At 39.4% G+C, this 21,337-nt stretch overlaps 1 protein-coding gene across 8 annotated transcripts in view; it reads left to right on the top strand.

The window, feature by feature from the left end:
- Positions 1–21,337, top strand: part of TJP1 (tight junction protein 1) — a 259,464-nt gene that overhangs the window by 159,139 nt on the left and 78,988 nt on the right. For all 8 annotated transcript variants that reach the window (XM_070775278.1, XM_070775275.1, XM_070775274.1 and 5 more), the window contains one exon: positions 16,176–16,232. In XM_070775278.1, coding sequence (XP_070631379.1) covers positions 16,176–16,232 — 57 coding nt within the window. The remainder of the gene's footprint in view (positions 1–16,175; positions 16,233–21,337) is intronic.

Below are 21,337 nucleotides of genomic sequence, written 5' to 3'. Positions count from 1 at the left end.
CGTCTCCGGAACGTGTGTGCCTGTCCTTACAAAAGAGGAGACAGCTGCTGGAGGAGCCAGCCCCCTGAAGCATGGCTTACCTGCTTGGCATCTTGTCGCAAGATTCTTGGTCAGGCCTTTCCTAGATTCAGTAATTAACTTCTAGTCCCCTCAATTACCCCTCACCCCACCCCTCACCCCCATTTTTTTTAAGTGGAAAATTTCAAGATCATCCAAAAGTAAATGAGTACAATGAATCCCCACACTAGCATCACAGGCCTAGTTGTCAGTTATGGCCGTCTTGTTCCATCTATACTTCTACCCACTGTATTGTCTCTCCCCCATTATTTCAAAGCAAATACCAGACTTGTCTTTTCGTCTGCTAATACTTAAATTTGTTCACTTGCTAAGTCCTGTCTGACTCTTTGCAACCCCATTGACTGCAGCACACCAGGCTTCCCTGTTCTTCACTATCTCCTGTAGTTTGCTCAAACTCGTGTCAATTGAGTTGATGATGCCATCCGACCATCTCATCCTCTGTTATCCCCTTCTCCTCCTGCCCTCAACCTTTCCCAGAATCAGGGTCTTTTCTAGTGAGTCAGCTCTTTGCATCAGGTGGCCAAAGCATTGAGTATCTATCTCTAAAAGATAACTCTTTCTGTTTAAAGGTAGTTTTTTTTTTTAAAAAAGTACTTATTTTTGACTGCATTGGGTCTTCATTACTGTATGCACAGGCTTTCTCTCGTGGCAGTGGGCAGGCTACGCTCTAGTCTCGGTGTGTCGGCTTCTCATTGTGGTGGCTTCTCATCACAGCACAGGCTCTAGGGTGAGTGGGCTTTAGTAGTTGTAGCACTCAGGCTCAGTAGTTGTGATGTATGGGCTTAGTTGCCCTGAGGCATGTGGGATCTTCCTAGACCAGGGACTGTGTCCCCCACATTGCAGGAGAATTCCTATCCACTGTACCACCAGGGAAGTCTAAGAACTCTTTAAAAAAAAAAAAATTAATATTGTTACCACACTTAACTTCTGAATGAGAAAAATCCACCATTTAGTCATTGTGAAGTTTTTTTGTCTGAAGTATCAATTTCCTCTTGAAACATATTTTAAAAAAATCCAGATCCAAGTAAACACCTCCCATTGTGGTTGGTGTGTCTCCTGTCTCTAAACTGTAAGACTCCCCCCATCTGGCTCTGTTCTGCCCGCCTGTGGTGCAGTCTTACTGGTGAGGAACAGAATTGTTTGTCCTGTAGGATTTCTGGGTCTGCATTTTCTCTGTGATAGTTACCATCAATTCTTCTGGCACTCAGCCTTTGTGGTCCAACTCTCACAGCAGTACATAATTACTGGAAAAATCATAGCTTTGACTATACAGACTATACCTTTGTCAGCAAAGTGATGTTTCTGCTTCTTAATACCCTGTCTAGGTTTGTCATAGCTTTTCTTTCAAGGAACTAGTGTCTTTTAATTTCATGGCTGCAGTCACCATCCACAGTGATTTGGGATCCCAGGAGAATAAAATCTGTCACTGCTTCTACTTTTTCTCCTTGTGTTTGCCTTGAAGTGATTGGACTCGATGCCATGATCTTAGTTTTTTGAAGTTGAGTTTTTAAGCCAGTTTTTTTCATCTCCTCTTTCGCCCTCATCAAGAGGCTCTTTAGTTTCTCTTTTTCTGTCATTAGAATGGTATCATCTACATATCTGAGGTTGTTGATATTTCTTCCAGTGACATTGATTTTAGCTTGTGATTCTTTGTGTTATTTTAATTTGCATTTCTCTAATTATGACTGAGTTTGAATATCTTTTCAAACCTTAATATCCTTTTTGTGAAATACCTTTTTCCCATTTTTAATTGAATTTTTGTTCTTCTCCCTGCAGTTTTGGATTTCTTTATGTATTAGATATACTGGCTCATACTGGCTCTCACACTTGGAAGTGTGAGAAGCTACCATGCTTCCGAGTATGAGAGCCAGTGGCTCTAATACATAAAGAAATCCAAAACTGCAGGGAGAAGAACAAAAGCTCAATTAAAAAATGGGAAAAAGATATTTCACAAAAAGGATATTAAGGTTTGAAACAATGTTCAGACTCAGTAATAATTAAAGAAATGAAAATATTCATGTTTCTATTTTGGTCAGGCATACTTTAAAAATTTTTTGTGTACTTAAATTTATTTTATATCCCTTACGTATAGAGTTATTCTTAGAAAGCCTTTGCCTACACCATCATTAAAGAGGAATCCACTCAAGTTTTCTTCTAGTATATCTCTCATTTCATTTTTTACATTTAGATCTCTAAGTTTATTGGAAGGTTATTCTTGTGCTTGGTGAGATATAAATCTAATGTATGTTTTTTCCAAGTGACAGCCCAGATGTTCTAGCAGCATTTTATTAAAAAGTGCATCTCTATTTCAGTGACTTGAGACATTACCTTTTTCACACACTGATTTTCCATTTATTGGAAGGTAGGGTTTCCCAGGTGGCTCAGATGGTAAAGCATCTGCCTGCAATGTGGGAGACCTGGGTTCGATCCCTGAGTCAGGAAGATCCTCTGGAGAAGGAAATGGCAACCCACTCCAGTACTCCATGGAGGAAAATTGCATGGACGGAGGAGCCTGGTAGGCTGTAGTCCACAGAGTTGCAAAGAGTCGAACACGACTGAGCGACTTTACTTTCTGTTTAAGAATTTTCCCATGATTCCACTGGTCTATTTACTTATGCCTCAGTGTCACACCATTAATTGTGGATGCACCTTATGATGAGTCTTACTTCAGAGGCCATAACTTGATAGGGATAGTTTTCCCCAGTAGCTTTTCTTCTGCGGTGTTTTTTGTTTTTTGTTTTTTTTAACCTGTTATTAAACTTAAATGGAAACATGTTCTTATGTGTGGCTTCTTTTGTCCAGTATTGAGCAGCGTTCATCCATATTTACTTATGTGTATTAATCGCTCAGTTGTGTGTGACTCTTGCAACTCCATGTACTGTAGCCTGCCAGGCTCCTCTGTACATGGGATTCTCCAGGCAAGAATACTGGCGTGGGTAGCCATGTCCTTCTCCAGGGGATCTTCCCGGCCCAGGGATAGAACCCAGGTCTCCTTCATTGCAGGCAGCTCCTTTACCGTCCAAGCCACCAGGGATTGTGTAGGTTGAGTTTATTCATTTCATGGCTGTAATATTCCATTGACTGAATGTTGCATCATTGGTGGGCATCTAGATTATTGTAGATTGTTTCTGGTTTTTGACTGTTAAAAATAGTGCTTTTATGAACATCCTTATACATAAATTCTTGTGCATATATGGACATGTTTCTATTGATTGATCATCCAACATGCTTAGTTTTGCCAGTTTCCCAAAGCCGTGGTACCAGTTTGCACTCCCACCAGTGCTGAGTTCTGATTAGAGTGTTCATTACTGTTTTTTTTTTTTTTTTTAAGCTTCCTGTGTGGTTGTGTGTGCATTTAGTTGTGTTTTCAATTTGTATTACCCTGTTGAGTAAGGAAGTAGAGTACTTTTTCCACATGTTTACTGACCATTTTGATGTCCCCTTGTTTGACGTGCTCCCCTCAAGCCCCCAGTCCATCTTCTCTGTTAGGTGCTCTGTCTTTGTTGATAGGAATTCTTTTGTGTTTTCTGAATGTGAATAATATATATATATGTATATATATGTGTGTGTGTGTGTGTTAGATATTTGCAGAATATTTTTCTACATTTAAAACTTGCTTATTAAGCTTTTATATTTGAAACAAGCTTAGTGAAGCAGGAAAAAAAAGGCACTATGCCTATAAGAGCCCCAAGTGGCTATAGCTAAAAAGTAATACAGATTTGCCGTGGAAATAGGAGCATAAGGTTATGAAAAGATTGTAAGCAGTGGATGAAGCATTTACTGGAATGGAAGTCCAGCTCGATGAATGAGCTTCTTGATGGCAGGATGTTTCTGATAGGGGACCACTGACACAGAAGAGAAGGCCCAGAGGCTCCACAGGTTGGAAAGTCTGAGGTAAAATGAAACTTCGGAGGTTACTTTAAAAGCCCAGTTTTATGTGAAAACAAACATGCTGCTTCTCTGTTGTGTATGGAAGAAGTCTTAAGCTACCCAGTGGCTGTCATTCTAACTGGTGCATTTACTTCCTTCTCACTGAACCTGATATGTTGCTGCTTCCACCTTAATTTTAGTGAGCTGTCTGGCCCAGGGGAGTGAGCCTGCATGAGGCTAAGCAGCTGAGACCTTACCTCAGACATTGTGATTTGTCTAGTTTGAGGATTGAGGTGGAGTAAGGAGGCTGATTTTAAAGATGTGACCTTTTAAAGAAATGTGTAGTGTACACATTTGTACAAATTTGCTGTTTATCATTAAGTGCTTTGTTAGAAAAATAGCATAGTTTTTCATATATTTTATTATTTAGAAATTGAAAAGATTTTCTGAAACCTTTTGATTTTTTTTTTTTTTTGAAAATCAAATAGTGGTTTAGTGAGGAGAATGAATAATAAGAAACTCCACAAAACTGATATATTAATTACCCATTCAGGTTCCTTCAGTGAGTTGATTATTTTCTTTATCATCTAAAGGAAGAATAATTTTGGTTTTGTTAGGAATTTGATGAATTTGCCTATATATGATAGTTCAGAATGTGACTTCTTAGATGTTCTGCTCAAAGCAGATGTAATCAAGATGACATTTTTTTGGTACCAGCAATCTTCAGCTCCTTAACTCTTGTCATTATCATTCTTCTTTCTTCTATTTTTTTTCGGCTCTGTGAATATTTACTTTTAATATAACTACAGTGGTTTATAATATCAAGTTTCAAGTGTTTAGCTGCAGATTCTTTTACATTATAGGTTACTATGAGCTATTGCTGATCCTGCTATTGCAGTTCCCTGTACTATACAGTAGGCCCCTGTTTAATATATAATGGCATGTATCTTTTAATCCCTGTATATATGCCCAAGAGTGGGGTTGCAGGATTATGTGGTAGCTCTGTTTTTAGGGTGATGTTTGTTTGATTTTTATTAGAGTATAATTGCTTTACAATGTGTTACTTTCTGTTGTATAGCGCAGTGACTCAGCTAGACATACACATATATCCCTTTTTTGGATTTCCTTCCCATTTAAGTCACCACAGAGCATTGAGTAGAGTTCCCTGTGCTATATAATAGGTTCTCATTAGTTATCTACTTTATACCAATCTGCTGCTGCTAAGTTGCTTCAGTCATGTCGGACTCTCTGCGACCCCATAGACGGCAGCCCATCAGGCTCCTCTGTTCCTGGGATTCTCCAGGCAAGAACACTGGAGTGGGTTGTCATTTTTATACCAATCTACATAGTATCAATAGTATATCTATGTCAGTCCTAATCCCCCAGTTCATCCCATCCCTATCCCCCTTTGCTGTGCATAGGTTTGTTTTCTATATCTTTGTTTCTATTTCTGCTTTGCGAGTTAATTCATTTGTATCATTTTTCTAGATTGGGCATATAAGCTATACTATATATTTGCTTTTCTTTGACCTCACTGTATGACAGTCTGGGTTCATGCAGGTATCTTCCTCTCGCAATTATTGTTTGTAGATTTTTTTGATGATGGCCATTCTGACGGTGTGAGGTGATTTGCATTTCTCTAACAATTAGTGAGGTTGAGCATCTTTTCATGTGTCTGTTGCCCACCTGTATGTCTTTGGAGAAATGCCTGTTTAGGTCTTCTGCCTGTTTTTTGATTGGATTTTTTTTTTTTTAATATTGAGTTGCATGAGTTGTTTGTATGTTTTAGAAATTAAGTGCTTGTACATTCTTTCTCGGTTTGTAAGTTGTCTCTGTTTATGGAAAAACTTTTAACTTTTGAGTTAATGTTAGAGAAAAGTTGTAAAAATACTAGAGTTGTATCTTTCATTCTACTCACCCTACATTTCCCATAACTGTAACTGTAGAACATCTATCAAGGATAAGAAATTGACATCGATCCAATAATAACTAAATGACAGACCACATTTGAACTTTGTTAGTTCTTCCTTTTTCTCTTCTAGGATTCCACTTTGTGTTTAGTCGTTACTTCTTTTTGGTGTCTTTGAATCTGTAACAGATCCTCAGTTTTCCCTCTGTTAATGACTTTTTGAAAAGAACTGATTATTTTTTAGACTGCCCTTTAGGTTGGTTTTGCTCCCCTGGTAACTCAGTTGGTAAAGAATCCCCCTGCAATGCAAGAGACCCTGGTTCAATTCCTGGGTTGGGAAGATCCCTGGAGAGGGGATAGGCTACCCACTCCAGTATTCTTGGGCTTCCCTAGTGGCACAGCTGGTAAAGAAGCCCTCTGCAGTGTGGGAGACCTGGGTTCAATCCCAGATTGGGAAGATCCCCTGGAGAAGGGAAACGGGTACCCTCTCCAGTATTTTGGCCTGGAGAATTCCTTAGACTGTATAGTCCATGCGGTCACAAAGAGTTGGACACAACTGAGTGACTTTCACGTTCTTTAGTTTGGTTTCCGTTGTGTTTTCATCACTGGGATGAGATGGTGCATTTTTGGCAAGAATACTATAAAATACTTGATATCATGTTGTACACCATGTCAAGGAGTTCATAATGTGATACATCTTACTGTTGGTAATGTTTACTTTGGTTACGATGATGTTCTCTCCTGAAAAGTTAATATATTTCTAATTTATAAATATTTTGGAGGAGAGGATTTGAGGCTGTGCTAATCATGTTAATCCTCAAGCACTCACCCACCAGTTTTATCCTCTCTGGGTGGATCTTCATCTGCAGCAATTGGTGGAGTTTGCTTGATGGTAATTCTGTAGCCCCCTTTCCTTCCACATTTTTTTTTCTTTCTTTTTTTTTTTTTTCACATTTGTTAATTGAAGTTCCACTCTTAACAAAGAGCTGTCCCTTTCCCATTTTCATATTTGATTACATCATATGGATTCATGGGTTATTTTATGGGTTAAAAATCTATTATTATCATTATTTTGTTGCTCAAGTTATTCCAGATTTGTCCTCTAGAAACTCTTTGCTGCTGATTCCTGTGTTCTTTTGACAAATTCCCATAACTTTTTGAGCAGTCCTTTCATTTCTAATGCTGCATGATACTCCAGGTTCATCCTGAATTTTCTCTGACCCAACTCTGCAGCCAACCCCTTCTCTGAGAAATTCTAGTTTGTTTTACTAGAGACCAGTATTTAAAAGTTAAAGTCTCTGTGCTAGCCGTGCTCATTGCTGTTGGGCTTTTCGTGCTGCTAGGCTCTCAGCAGACAGCTGGGAAGTAGGGGTGTATGTGTGGATCTACAGGACTCTGTTTCTTCTGTATATGTCTACATGTGTATTTAAACCATGGGTTTATACTGATACCTCAGAGTCCAGTCTCACGTCATACAGTTCAGTTTATCTCCCTCCTTTTCTTATTTATAGCAATAGAAACCCACCTCTGATTATCCTCAGTGCATTTATTCACTCCTAGTGTACACACAAAGCAGTTTGCTTTTTTTACTCATCCCTGTCTCTAGGACTTGAGTGTGTGGAGGATAATGTACCATAAAGCAGGACTGGTGCACAGAGAACACTCAGAAATACCACTTCCCCATCTCTGCGGCCCCTTTCCCTTCCCTTTCTACCTGGAAAAAGTTTGAAAGGTCTTTTATCCATCTTCAGTCACTAGAAAATGTCAACCTAAGAAGTTTTATTGCCAATAACTGGAAAGCACTGATTTTGGGGGGAGTGCTGTAACTATCCCTTCGTGTACCTATAATGGTTAATGGTGACTTAATTAGCTGATATTCTTTCACTTGGATCTTAGGACAGCAGCAAATAGGCAATTTATCTGTAAACTTACTTAAACTTTGATCAACCAGAAAAATTCTAGGTCCACTTACATCTTTTGTCTAGCTCTTGATATTTTTTAATCATATCCGTCTCATCAAACAGTATCTGATGTCTCCTAAATTCTCAGCCAAGGAGTGTACACAACAATGTATTAGAAAATTTAGCTGAAGTTGAAATAGCAGAATTGGATGCTTTGTTACTTTCAGTTGAGGTTGAGAGGTTCAGTTGAGGTTCAGTTGCTGCTGGTTACTTGGATCGTTATTTTTAGTTCTTACGCTTAAGCGAGTTCTTATCTTGTATTTGTGAGGTTTGCTGAATTCCTCATGCTCTTCATTTGACTTCAGGTTTATCTTTTTTATTATCTCTTGAACAGGACATCTCTGTTTTGAAAGTTTGCATAACAGCCCTTCAGATCAATCCAAATATATATTTTCCCCACTTTTTAGCGTGTACACTAGTCTCTTTCTTTTTACTTCATTTGTGTAGCAGTGATCACATTTGAAATTAAATGCTTAACTGAAGGTCAAAGGGGCTTCCCTGGTGGCTCAGCAGTAAAGAACCTGCATGCAAGATAGGAGACACAGGTTCCATCCCTGGTGCGAGAAGATCCCCTGGAGGAGGGCCTGGCTACCCACTCCAGTATGCTTGCCTGGAGCATTCGAAGGACAGAGGAGCCTGGCAGGCTACAGTCCATGGGGTCGCAAAGAGTTGGACTCGACTGAACAACAACAAGAAAAGGTCAAAGAGGGATGGGGGCATCTGTTTTATTCACTAAAACTTAGGCTGTACTTCATAAGTTTCTGGCTCACCTTATCTCAATAGGTGATCTTGCTTCCTATTTTTATTTTGGATGGAAGGCTGAAAAAAAAAGAGAGAGAAACCCAACACTTTATAGGGGAGGAGAATTCAGAAACAATTGAGTGCAGCAGCTCTGCTCAGAGAGGAAGAAGCCCAGTAGCAGCCACCGGAGTGTGACTGCTCTGTTTACTGCTTGGTTTTCCTAGTGAGGACCACGGTCGTCAGCAAAGAATGCTCAGTGTGCTTTATTTAAGAGATGGCCCTGAATAAACTATTTTAAATACATGTTTGACATGGAAAGATCCAACAGTTTAAAAATACATGAAAATTGTATTCTTTTACGATATCTTGATTTTTCTATTTTGTCATCTTTTCTGGACAGTTGTTCAGTCTCTCAGCTGTGTCCAACTCTTTGCGACCCCATGGACTGCAGCACTCCAGGCTTCCCTGTCCTTCACTACCAAGTGCCATTTTTGTGTGAGTTCCTTGCTGGCTGTTCCTTCTCAAGTCTCTGTGGTTCTTGCTTTTTCCCCTTAGAGTACTCATGTTGCACAGGGTCAGCTTAGTGCTTTGGTAATTGGAGCTTTCCCCTTGGGTTCAGAACTACTTTGTAGATTACCCCTAGATTCTTATCTACACCAGATCTCCTGTATCCACCGGCCTACTGCCTGTCTCTCTGCTTCAGTATTCCACAGGCACCTCAACTTAAAGGCGACTAAAACTGAATTTGTCATCTCTTCTGGTTTTTTCATGCAGCTGTCCCAATTCAGAAGCCTCTCACCATCATCTTTAGCTTCTCTTCCTTCACTTCCACTTTCTAATTGGTCTCCCTGCCTCAACTCTGTCTTCCATGTCACGATGTCAGAATGGGTCCTTAGTATCTTTCCACTGAGCTCACTGTTGCTAGCCTGACATTACAAGACCTTTGGTGTACTGCTCCAGTGGCTCTTTTACCCACATGGCAGCAGCTCTGTGTGCAGCAGCAGCAGCCTATTGACATGCTGATTCCTCTCTGGAACCATCTTTTCCCACTTTCTTTCCTGGTCATCCTTCAAGCCTAAACTCAAATTTTGCTTTCTTGGGGACTCAGTCTCCTATCTTCTCAGTCAAGCCTTGTCCTCTCCACCTGCTGTGGCACCTCATGCACCATTTATCTAGTGTTCCAAACCTTCTCCTTGAGCCCCTCAGGAAGAGAGGATTCTATTCTTGACCTCCACAGCACTTAGCATCAAAGTCTGGATTGAATAAATGAATGGATTGTTTTAAAATTACAGCCAAAAGGATGGTAGGTTTTGACTGGTTGTATGTCTCAGTTAATGTTAAGGAGTTAAGATTTTTCCTACATTTGGGGAACACTGACTTTTAATTTAGTCCATCCTGGATTTGGTCTTCTCCCAGATATAGGTCGTCATGATCTGTGGCTCAGACATAAACTCCTTATTGCAAAATTCAGACTTAAATTGAAGAGAGTAGGGAAAACCACTGAACCATTCAGGTATGAACTAAATCAAATCCCTTATGATTATACAGTGGAAGTGACAAATAGACTCAAGGGATTAGATCTTATAGACAGAGTGCCTAAAGAACTTTGGACAGAGGTTTGTGACACTGTATAGAATGCAGTGATCAAAACCATCCCCAAGAAAAAGAAATGCAAAAAGGCAAAATGGTTGTCTGAGAAGGCCTTACAAATAGCTGAGAAAAGACACACGAAAGGCAAAGGCGAAAGGGAAAGATATAAGCATCTGAATGCAGAGTTCCATAGAATAGCCAGGAGAGATAAGAAAGCCTTCCTAAGTGAACAATGCAAAGAAATAGAAGAAAACAATAGAATGGGAAAGATTAGAGATCTCTCAAGAAAATTAGAGATACTCAGGGAACAATTCATGCAACCTTGGGCATAATAAAGGATGGAGACGGTATGGACCTAACAAAAGCAGAAGTTATTAAGAAGTGATGGCAAGAACACACAGAAGAACTATACAAAAAAGATCTTAATGACCCAGATAACCACGATGGTGTGCTCGCTCACCTAGAACCAGACATCCTGGAGTGCGAAGTCAAGTGGGCCTTAAGAAGCCTCACTATGAACAATGCGAGTGAAGGTGATGAAATTCCAGCTGAGCTATTTCAGATCCTAAAAGATGATGCTGTTAAAATGCTACAGTGAGTGTGCCAGCAAATTTGGAAAACTCAGCAGTCACAACAGTTCTGGACAAGGTCAGTTTTCTTTAGAGTCCCAAAGAAGGGCAATACCAAAGAATATTCAAACTACCACACAATTGCACTCATTTCACAAGCTAGCAAGGTAATGCTGAAAATCCTTCAAGCTAGGCTTCAATAGTACGTGAACCGAGAACTTCCAGATGTACAAGCTGGATTTAGAAAAGGCAGAGGAATCAAACCAGAGATCAAATTGCCAACATCTGTTGGATCATAGAAAAAGCAAGAGAATTCCAGAAAAACATCTACTTCTGTTTCATTGACTATGCTAAAACCTTTGACTGTGTGGATCACAACAAACTGTGGAAAATTCTTCAAGAGATGGGAATACCAGACCACCTGACCTGTCTCTTGACAAACCTGTATGCAGGTCAAGAAGCAACAGTTAGAGCTGGACAAAGAAATGGTTCCAAATTGGGAAAAGAGTGTGTCAAGGCTGTATATTGTCACCCTGCTTATTTACCTTATAGCAGAGTGCATCATGTGAAATGTGAGACTGGATGAAGCTCAGGCTGGAATCAAGATTGCCAGGAGAAATATCAATAACCTCAGATTGCAGATGACACCACCCTTAATGGCAGAAAGCAAAGAGGAACTAAAGAGCCTCTTGATGAAGGTGAAAGAAGGGAGTGAAAAAGCTGGCTTAAAAGTCAACATTCAAAAAACTAAGATCATGGCATCCGGTCCCATCACTTTGTGGCAGATAGATGGGGAAACAATGGAAACAGCAACAGACTTTATTTTCTTGGGCTCTGAAATCACTGCAGATGGTGACTGTAGCCATGAAGCTAAAAGACACTTGCTCCTTGGAAGAAAAGCTATGATAAACATAGACAGTGTGTTAAAAAGTAGAGACATTACTTTACCAACAGAGGTCTATATAGTCAAAGATACAGTTTTTCCAGTAGTCATGTATGGATGTGAGAGTTGGACCATAAAGAAGGCTGAGAGCTTAAGAATTGACGCTTTTGAGCTTTGGTGGTGGAGAAGACTCTTTGAGAGTACCTTGGATGGCAAGGAGATCAAACCAGTCCATCCTAAGGAAATCAACTCTGAATATTCATTGGAAGGACTGATGCTGAAGCTCCAATACTTTGGCTACCTGATGCGAAGAGCTGACTCACTGGAAAAGACCCTGGTACTGGGAAGGATTGAAGGCAGAAGGAGAAGGGGCCGACAGAGGATGAGATGGTTGGATGGCATCACTGACTCAGTGGACATGAGTTTGAGCATCTTCTGGGAGTTTGTGAAGGACAGGGAAGCCTGGTGTGCTGCAGTCCTTGGGATCGCAAAGAGTCAGACACAGCTTAGTGATTGAACAACAACAACAGATATAGGTTCTCCTTGTCCTGTCCATTCTTGTAACTTCCTGTCTTTCCACCACTTGGAATCTGCTGAAAGGACAGTGAAGCCGCCTAAAATTAGGATCTGAAGTTTTGGCAGGAAGCCCTTCACAGTTGGTGATCTGAGTAGTATCTTTGCCAGTTGGAGCTTAGAACAAAGAAACCAAACAAACTCTTTGCACTTTCTGAAAAGCAGCTTTTTGCTCCTTCAGAAATTGGAATTCTGGTCAGTGGATGCTGATTTTGAAGTTGTGTGTAGAACTCAGAGCCCAGTGGCTAAGAGTGTCGCTGTTCTTGATGCCCACACTGGTTACCTAATTAATGAATTTGCAGCTTGTTTGGAATTGGAATTACAGCCTAGTAGGATTTTGGAGCTACACAGGGCTTTCTCCTTGAGTTGATGTATCCCATTCCCTAAATGGGGAACACTAAGGTTACTTACCTATTTAATGGCAGACTTGGGTTCTGATCTTGGTGTTCATGGCCTCTTCATTTTCTGTTTAACAGCATGTTTCAGAATTACAGGGGTGATAGTACTGGAATCATTCTTATTGGAGCAACACTTTGTTACTTGTGGTCTCCCCACAAGCCTGAATATTTGGGGAATGAGACTCTTTACCAGAAATCCTTGTGCGACTTACACAATTATGCATTTGGTTTTTTCCAGTAAGAAAAATGATGAGTAGTAAGCAATTTTATAATAAGGATGATGTTTTTAAATTACTTATTTGAGTAAGTAGTAGATGAACTTAGCAGAACACTATTAAGTGAGAAGTGCTCACAGTGAAAATAAATTTTCCTGCCTGCCTGCCCCAGTTTCTTTTTCTCTACCCCAGAGGAGACAATCCTGGAGTGGAGAAAATCCCCTTCCTTCTTTTTCTAAAGTATCAAAATTTCTGAAGTACCAAATTTAGTAGTACTAAAAATGCTTTATTTCAGTTTTAGCCTTCATAAAACTGAGTGACTTACTTTAAGAATCTGCTCTCCCCACCCCTCAGCATTTTATGGTCAAATAGAGCAAAGTGGAAAGAATTACAGTGAGGACTTGAATCTCATCAGCTAAGAGTCTACCGTTGTACTTCACTCACTATATTTGTATTCTCACAAATCTGTGTTCTCATCCACTCACCTCTCAGTGCCTTCCGAAGTCCTCATAAAATCTGCCTAGACAGACAGCAGTGGATGGTTTCGCTGCTTTTGCCAGTGACAGAAGCCAGAGGCCTGAGAGTGGAGAGACGTGGCATGGTCAGTGGTTTAAACTGGGGATGCTCGTGTGCCTCTGTGTATTTGAAACGATAAGGATGAGCTGGGCATAACAACCTATGTTATAGATGTCCTTGGTTTAGTGTGTAGGCTAAGAGCCTAACTGAACATCCTTTTGCATATTTCATTCTCTCTTGGCCCTGTCTTGTTCATTGGTCTCCCTCTGGTGAATTGAGCTGTGTTCGGCTTTATCAGAGAAGTGAGCTGCTGTGTTACCCATTCTGGGGAATCCATTGAGTTGGTTGAGGCGTGTGCTTTTCTGAAGAAACATACTAATTTTGATTAAAATGCTGAGAACCATTGTTTTAGAATTCTTATTTTTCCCCTTATGTGAAATAATCGAAATTTCTCTTATTGTACTCATCTAGAAGCTTGTACCGGAGAAGGCAATGGCACCCCACTCCAGTACTTTGCCTGGAAAATCCCATGGATGGAGGAGCCTGGTCGGCTGCAGTCCATGGGGTCGCTAAGAGTCGGGCACGACTGAGCGACTTTCCTTTCACTTTTCACTATCATGCATTGGAGAAGGAAATGGCAACCCGCTCCAGTGTTCTTGGCTGGAAATCCCAGGGACAGAGGAGACTAGTGGGCTGCCGTCTATGGGGTCGCACAAAGTCGGACACGACTGAAGCGACTTAGCAGCAGCAGCTTGTACATTAAGACGTTATTGTATAAACCCCTTTCTAACAGTAATTTTTATAAGTAATGTAATCTTTTGAGTATTACTTGATTTTTCCTAAAAGCAAAGTTAAAAATAGACATTTGAAGTTCAAAGTGGGATCTAATGAATGTGTCTTAAAATATTTGGCAATTTATTTTGATTGGGAATGGAGAAAGAAAAGGAAAAAAAAACATAATGAAGAGATACCCCATCGTCCCCTCACTTTGAAGATGATCGTGTTAACATTCTGTATATCCTTTTATATATCCTTTGTTTTCCTATTCATGTTTAAACTTTTCTCTATTTGAAAGTGATCCTGTTAAAAATGAGGTAACAGTATACAAGCTGTTTCAGAATTTACTTTTCCTCCCTTCACATTAAATGAATTTTCTCATTTGATTTATATTCTTTTACAAAATGAAAAGCTATGTGCCATTCAAACTATATGCAGGACAATAAATTTTCATTCCAGAGGTTATGTTATGGAGGTTCTCTCCTGGTGTAAGATCACTTTCAGTTTGCCCTTGTTAGGAAAGGATTTAAAAGCAGTGCTGCTGATTAAAGAAGTGGATCCAGGCATGATGAGCTTAGAGCCGTGCAAGCAATTCTTATTTTTCATAAGTCAGCTAAGCTTGGACAAACTGGCAGTTGCAGATTATTTTTATCATGCGTAATTTAGTAGGACTCTTTCTGTTTAGCAGAATTACTCCTATCATCACTGTGTCACATTGATGGAGGAATTTTTTTAAAATATATGTGTCTCTGTCATTTTTTTAAAAAACAAAACAGCTTTGTTTCCAGTAGAGGTCTCATTAAAAGGAGGTTTTGCTGCACTTGACTGCAAGATTGAAACAAAACGTTAGTGGACAGTTCTTATCTATGGTTGGGGACAGAGGGATCCTTTCTTTGCCTCTCGTTCATCTGGCAGGAAAGTTAATCTAGTGGCTCTGAATTGAGGGAAGTGGGCTTTCTTTATAGGGATTCATTTTCTCAGGGGGCATTAATGTTCGATTAAATTTGCTGTGGAAAGAAGTGGGCCCACAGCCCCATGGTGGATATCTTCTCATGATGCTCATGACAGCAGTGTGCTAGGAAAGCTCACCTGTGGCACAGACGTCGATAACTCTGGGTGACAGCGACGGCCTGGCAGTGTCATGCTCAGCGTTCTCCCTTCCACCCTACCTTTGGATAACTCTGGAAAGCCTTTAGACAAATTGTCAATGTCTGTATATGTTCAGCAACCCCAGCTGCAGAGAATGATAACACTAAAAGAGATTGAATTACTTTAAACTTCCAAGAGCAATGAACCCAATTTATAAGAAATTTACTCTAAATTCCTTAGTGCCCATCCTTTAGATAGTGATTTGTTTCCCTCTTCAGTAAAAGCTGTGACAGGAGAAGAACCTGAATTATACGGACGTTTGAGCAGCAGCAACTCTGGGCGCTCGCATCACTTATTTTACCCAGGGATTCTTTGAGAGGGGTGGAATTGTTTGTTCTTTTGTTATGGGCTTGTGTGCATGATATGTATACTGGAAAAGCCCCACCCTTTTTTTTCTTTAGAGTAATAAACAAAATGTGAAGATAATTCTGTAGTAAAATGAAACTAGGTTGAGCAGTAGTGTTTCAGCTGATACTGAAGCAACCACTGACCAAACCTATCGAATGGTCTTATCTGTTTTCCTGTAATATGTATAAGTACTGAGTTCAGAGGTATTTGTTGTTTCCTTTCTTTGCACAGTGTAAGGAAAGCTTTTAAATGTTTTTATGTTGTTAGATACTTTAAAAATGCTGTTCTAATTTCTGTCACTGTTAACTTGCAGAATTAGCTTGAGCATTGATTTCAGCTGGCCTGAAGTGAGTGTTGAGTGGCGTTTGTCCAAATTAAGTTAAAACAAAGGAAGTTCCTGTGTATACTTTCCTGTCTCTTACAACAAAAACAGAAGCAAGCAAAAAATTTCTGTAATTATTAAGTGCTCTTCAGAGTACCTAATATTAAAAGTATGGATTTTGGTATTTTACTGTGCTAAATTGTTTGCTAGAGGTTCTCATCTACTTTATGAAAGACATTCTCTTAAAAGATAACTGTTTTTCTTTTCCTCTGTCAGAACACAACAATGGAGGAAACAGCTATATGGGAACAACACACGGTGACACTTCACAGGGTGAGTTCTGTTGAGTAAATAATCTGCGTGTAACTCAGGATCCTGGCAGTTTCTGAAAACAATAGAGGAAAGCCAGATGTCAGGAAGCCAGAAGAAAGGGGAAGAACTTTTCTATAATCCTTTGTTTAAAATCAGAGTTGCAATAAATTCTTTATTAAGGTCAAAAGTGAGCATGATTACTTTTTCATATATCCTTTCGGTTGTTATTTGTATATTGCTGTTTTCAGTCATGACTTAAGAAATCAAGTGGTTTATATTTTAAGTTTTGAGTGATCAGATAAAAGACACCGTATGCTGGTGTAAATGTGTAAACTGTGTTAGTGTTTCTGAGTATATAAGTATATATTGTAAGCTTGGGGTTTAAAATTGAACAAGGTCATGCAAGTAATAAAATCTTAAAAGATATTCCTTGTTTTGAAACATGTAGAACCAAGCTGTTGCTTAAGCATTTGCAGATGGTCAGAGAGCAAATTACAGTGATCTGGGTAAGATTAAGAACTTTGTGGTACTTCCCTGGAGGTTGAGTGGTTAAGACTCTGCACTTCCACTGCAGAGGGCATGGGTTCAATCCCTGGTCAGGGAACTTAAGATACCACATGCCATGTGGCTCTAGAACTAGATGGAAAATTCTGAAATGAGGATTAAGTAAATGATAGCTTTAAAATACTTATGTTAAAAGAAAAAAGTAAGAGCTTTGTCTGAAATGAACCTGTTTGGAATTTGAATTCTAGCACTGCCTGCTTCCCTTTAGAAATGAGCACGCATGGTCCAACTCACTTCTAAAACTTCGGTTTCCACAGGTGTAAAATGTGGCTGATGCCACCTAATAGTACTTGGCATAAAGTCATGCTGCCCATAGGTCTCCCTTTTCCTCCCTCTGAAGAGAGCTGATTGCGGATTCCCCTTCTCCCTGGAGAACGTGCAGAAAGAGATGAGAGAACAGACAGACGTTTTACACATACTGTTTCTACCCGCTGTGTCCATTACTAGCAAGTTAGAGAGGGGGAAAGTCATGTTCCTAAATTGCGATCTTGTCAATCTTTGAATCTGCACATGATAGGCAATGGGTAAATTCAGTTCAGTTCAGTTGCTCAATCATGTCTTACTCTTTGCGACCCCATGGACTGCAGCACGCTGGGCTTCCCTGTCCATCACCAACTCCCGGAGTTTACTCAAACTCGTGTCCGTCGTGTTGGTGATACCATCCAACCATTTCATCCTCTGTTGGCCCCTTCTCCTCCTGCCTTCAATCTTTCCCAGCATCAGGGTCTTTTCCAATGAGTTGGTTCTTCACATCAGAGGCCAAAATATTGGAGTTTCAGCTTCAGCATCAGTCCTTCCAATGAATATTTGGGACTGATTTCCTTTAAGATTGACTGGTTGGATCTCCTTGCAGTCCTAGGGACCCTAACAGTTCAAAAGCATCGATTCTTTGGTCCGCTTTCTTTATAGCCCAACTCTCACATCCATACATGACTACTGGAAAAACTGTAGCTTTGACTAGATGGACCTTTGTTGATAAAGTAATGTCTCTGCTTTTTAATATGCTGTCTAAGATGGTCATAGCTTTTCTTTCCAAGGAGCAAGCGTCTTTTAATTTCATGGCTACAGTCACCATCTGTAGTGATTTTGAAGCCCAAGAAAATAGTCTCTCCCCGTTTCCATTGTTTCCCCATCTATTTGTCATGAAGTAATGGACCGGATGCCATGATCTTAGTTTTCTAAATGTTCAAACTACTGCACAACTGCACTCATCTCACATGCTAGCAAAGTAATGCTCAAAATGCTCCAAGCCAGGCTTCAACAGTACGTGAACTATGAACTTCCAGATGTTCAAGCTGGATTTAGAAAAGCCAGAGGAACCAGAGATCAAATTGCCAACATCCACTGGATCATCAAAAAAGCAAGAGAGTTCCAGAAAAACATCTACTTTTGCTTTATTGACTACGCCAAAGCCTTTGACTATGTGGATCACAACAAACTGGAAAATTCTTCGAGATGGGAATATCAGACCACCTGACCTGGTTCCTGAGAAATCTGTATGCAGGTCAAGAAGCAACAGTTAGAACTGGACATGAAACAACAGACTGGTTCCAGATTGGGAAAGAAGTATGTCAAGTATTGTCACCTTGCTTGTTCAACTTGTATGCAGAGTACATCATGCAAAATGCCGGGCTGGATGAAGCACAAGCTGGAATCAAGATTGCCGGGAGAAATATCAATAACCTCAGATACACAGATGATACCACCCTTATGACACAAAGTGAAGAAGAACTAAAGAGCCTCTTGATGAAGGCGAAAGAGGATAGTGAAAAAATTGGTTTAAAACTCAAGACTCAGAAAACTAAAATCATGGCATCTGGTCCCATCACTTCACGGGTGAATTAATTGTTTTGAAAAGAAACAGTGATTTCAGATAAAATATACTCAATTTTTTTTGTGTCTCTCTAAATAGTAAAAAAAAAAAAAAAAAAAATCATAATACTAACCTTAACTTTATAGAGCTAAGGTATGGCCTGAATTTGTTTGAAATATCCTGATAGATAACATATTTAAATCAGATTAAACATATATTATCATGCCTTATAGTCAATTGGCTAGTGTTTATAGAATAATTTGATAGTATTTTATCATATTTCATTAATTTTCTTAATACTTCCATTGTTTTTATTGATATAATTTACACACATTAAAATTCATCCTTACGTATAGTCCTGAGTCTGCCAAACGCATTTAGCCCTGTGACAGTCACATAACCACCACTGCAGACAATGTACAACAGTCGGTCACCCTGAGGTTCTCCCGCGTGCAGCTTGTAGTCAGCCCCAAGCCCTCACCTTCAGCACTTAGCAACCCCTGGTGTTTTCTGTTCTGTACATTGGCCTTTTCTAGAATGACATGAGAGGAACTCATATAGTATGTAGTCTTTTGAGACTAGCTTCTTACACTTAACCTGATGCACTTGAGATTTCTCTGTGATAGACTTGTATCAGTAGTAGTTAGTTTCTTCTTATTGCTGAGTTAGCATTTCATTGTATGAATATAGAATAATTCGCTTATTCATTCTTCAGCCTGGATACCTTTGGTAATTATGAATAAATCTGCTCTGGTACACAGGTTTTTGTATGCTCATACCTTTTCCTTTCTCTTGGGTAAACTCCTGGGAATGCAGTGTTGTGGGTTTTATGGTAAGAGAATGTTTAGCTTTCAAAGGACCTGTCATACTTTCTGTACTATTCTGCATCTCAGCCAGCAGCTCATAAGGGCTCCAGTTACTTTGTATCCTCACAAACAGTTGATTGTATCAGGGCTGGAGTGTTGTTTTCCTCCTCCTTTTTATCTATTCTAATAGGTATGTTGTGGTATGTCATTGTGGTTTTAGTTTGTAATTCTCTAAAGATTTAATGATGTTGAATATCTGTTTATGTGCTTATTTGTCATCTATATATCTATCTTCTTTAGGGATTCCCTGATAGCTTAGTTGGTAAAGAATTCGCCTGCAGTGCAGGAGACCCCAGTTCAATTCCTGGGTCGGGAAGGTCCGCTAGAGAAGGGGTAGGCTACCCACTCTAGTATTCTTTGGTAAAATGTGTTCACATATTTTGCCTATTTTTAATTAAATTGTTTGTTTTCTTATACTGACCTTAAATAAATAGAGTAACAGTTATTTCTCCGGCAAAAGTGGGTTTGCTGGGGATCAACAAAGAATTGCAGTTGAGGGTCTGCAACCATGACGAGACAGTGCAGGACCCCAGCAGACAATGGAGAAGAGCACTCTTTCATGGAGGGGAAAAGGAAGTTGGGAGGGCTGAAGTAAACAGTGAGTCCACCAGAGGAATGGAGAGCCCAGGGTATTGTGGTTGTTCCCTGGCTGAGTTGTGACAGTGGTGGAGCTCCTGGCAGGCAGGAAGAGGAAGTCAGTGTTATTCCTGTTGGGCTCTGCTAATAACACAGTGCACAAGCGCATCCCCTGCTGGCCACCTAACTCTATTTTAATTGAGGTTTCTGTGTATTAATTTTTACACTTACTGTTTTTTTAAATTGTGGTAAAATACACATAACAATTTACTATCTGTTCAGTTCCTTTTTTTTTTTTTCTAGTTCCTTTGTCCATTTTTTAATTGGGGTTTTATTTGTTGAATTGTAGGAGTTTTTCTATATTCTGGTCATTAATCCCTTATCAGTAGATATATGATTTGTAAATGTTTTTTTCCCATTTCATGGATTACCTTTGCATTCTGCTGACTGTGTCCCTTGCTGCACAGAAGTTGTTACTGAGTTTTGAAAGTTTTAATATCTTCTAGATACAAGTTCTTTACTAGATACTGTTTTGCACATATTTTCCCCTGTGACTTGCCTTTTCCCTGCTCTTAACAGTGCCCTTTGTAGAGCTTACGTTTTCAATTTTGATAAAGTCTAATTTATTAGTTTTTGCTTTTATCAGTTTTGCTTTTAGTTTTGTATTTGAGAATTCTGCCAAACCCAAGGTCCCAATTATTATTCCTGTTATTTTCTGGAAGTGTTTTTTTTTTATTAATTAAATTTTGTATGTATTATAAAATAAGGGCAAGGGAATTTTTTTTTTTTTTTTTAATACAGATGTCCACTTTTTTGACCAACCACTTACGAAAAGGTTATTCTTTCTTCATTTAGTTGCTTTCTACCTTTGTCAGAAATCAATTGACTGGAACTCTCCTGGGGGTGCAGTGTTTGAGACTTGGCCTTCCAGTACAGAGAGCGCTGGTTCAGTCCTTTTTGGGAAACTAAGATCCCACGTGCCTCACAGCCAAAAAGCCCAAACATAAAACAGAAACAGTATTGTAACAGATGCAATAAAGACTTTAAAAACTGTCCACATGAAAAACAGTCTTTTAAAAAAAAAAAATCAATGACCATTGTATGTGTGGGTCTTTCCCTAGTCTGTTCTGTTGAGCTGTGTGTCTATCCTTTTGCTTGTTGTTTCTGCCTTGATAATTGTAACTTTATATTAAGTGTGGAAATCAGGTAGTGTGACTCCTCCAAATTTTTTATTTTTCTATTATTTTTTAATTATTTTAACTAATTCCTTTGCCTTGCTATGTAAATTTTAGAATGTTTGTCAAATT

The sequence above is a fragment of the Bos indicus genome, chromosome 21, assembly GCF_029378745.1.
Source record: "Bos indicus isolate NIAB-ARS_2022 breed Sahiwal x Tharparkar chromosome 21, NIAB-ARS_B.indTharparkar_mat_pri_1.0, whole genome shotgun sequence".
Lineage (NCBI taxonomy): Eukaryota > Metazoa > Chordata > Mammalia > Artiodactyla > Bovidae > Bos > Bos indicus.
This window is presented reverse-complemented; position numbering and strand designations above follow the sequence as displayed.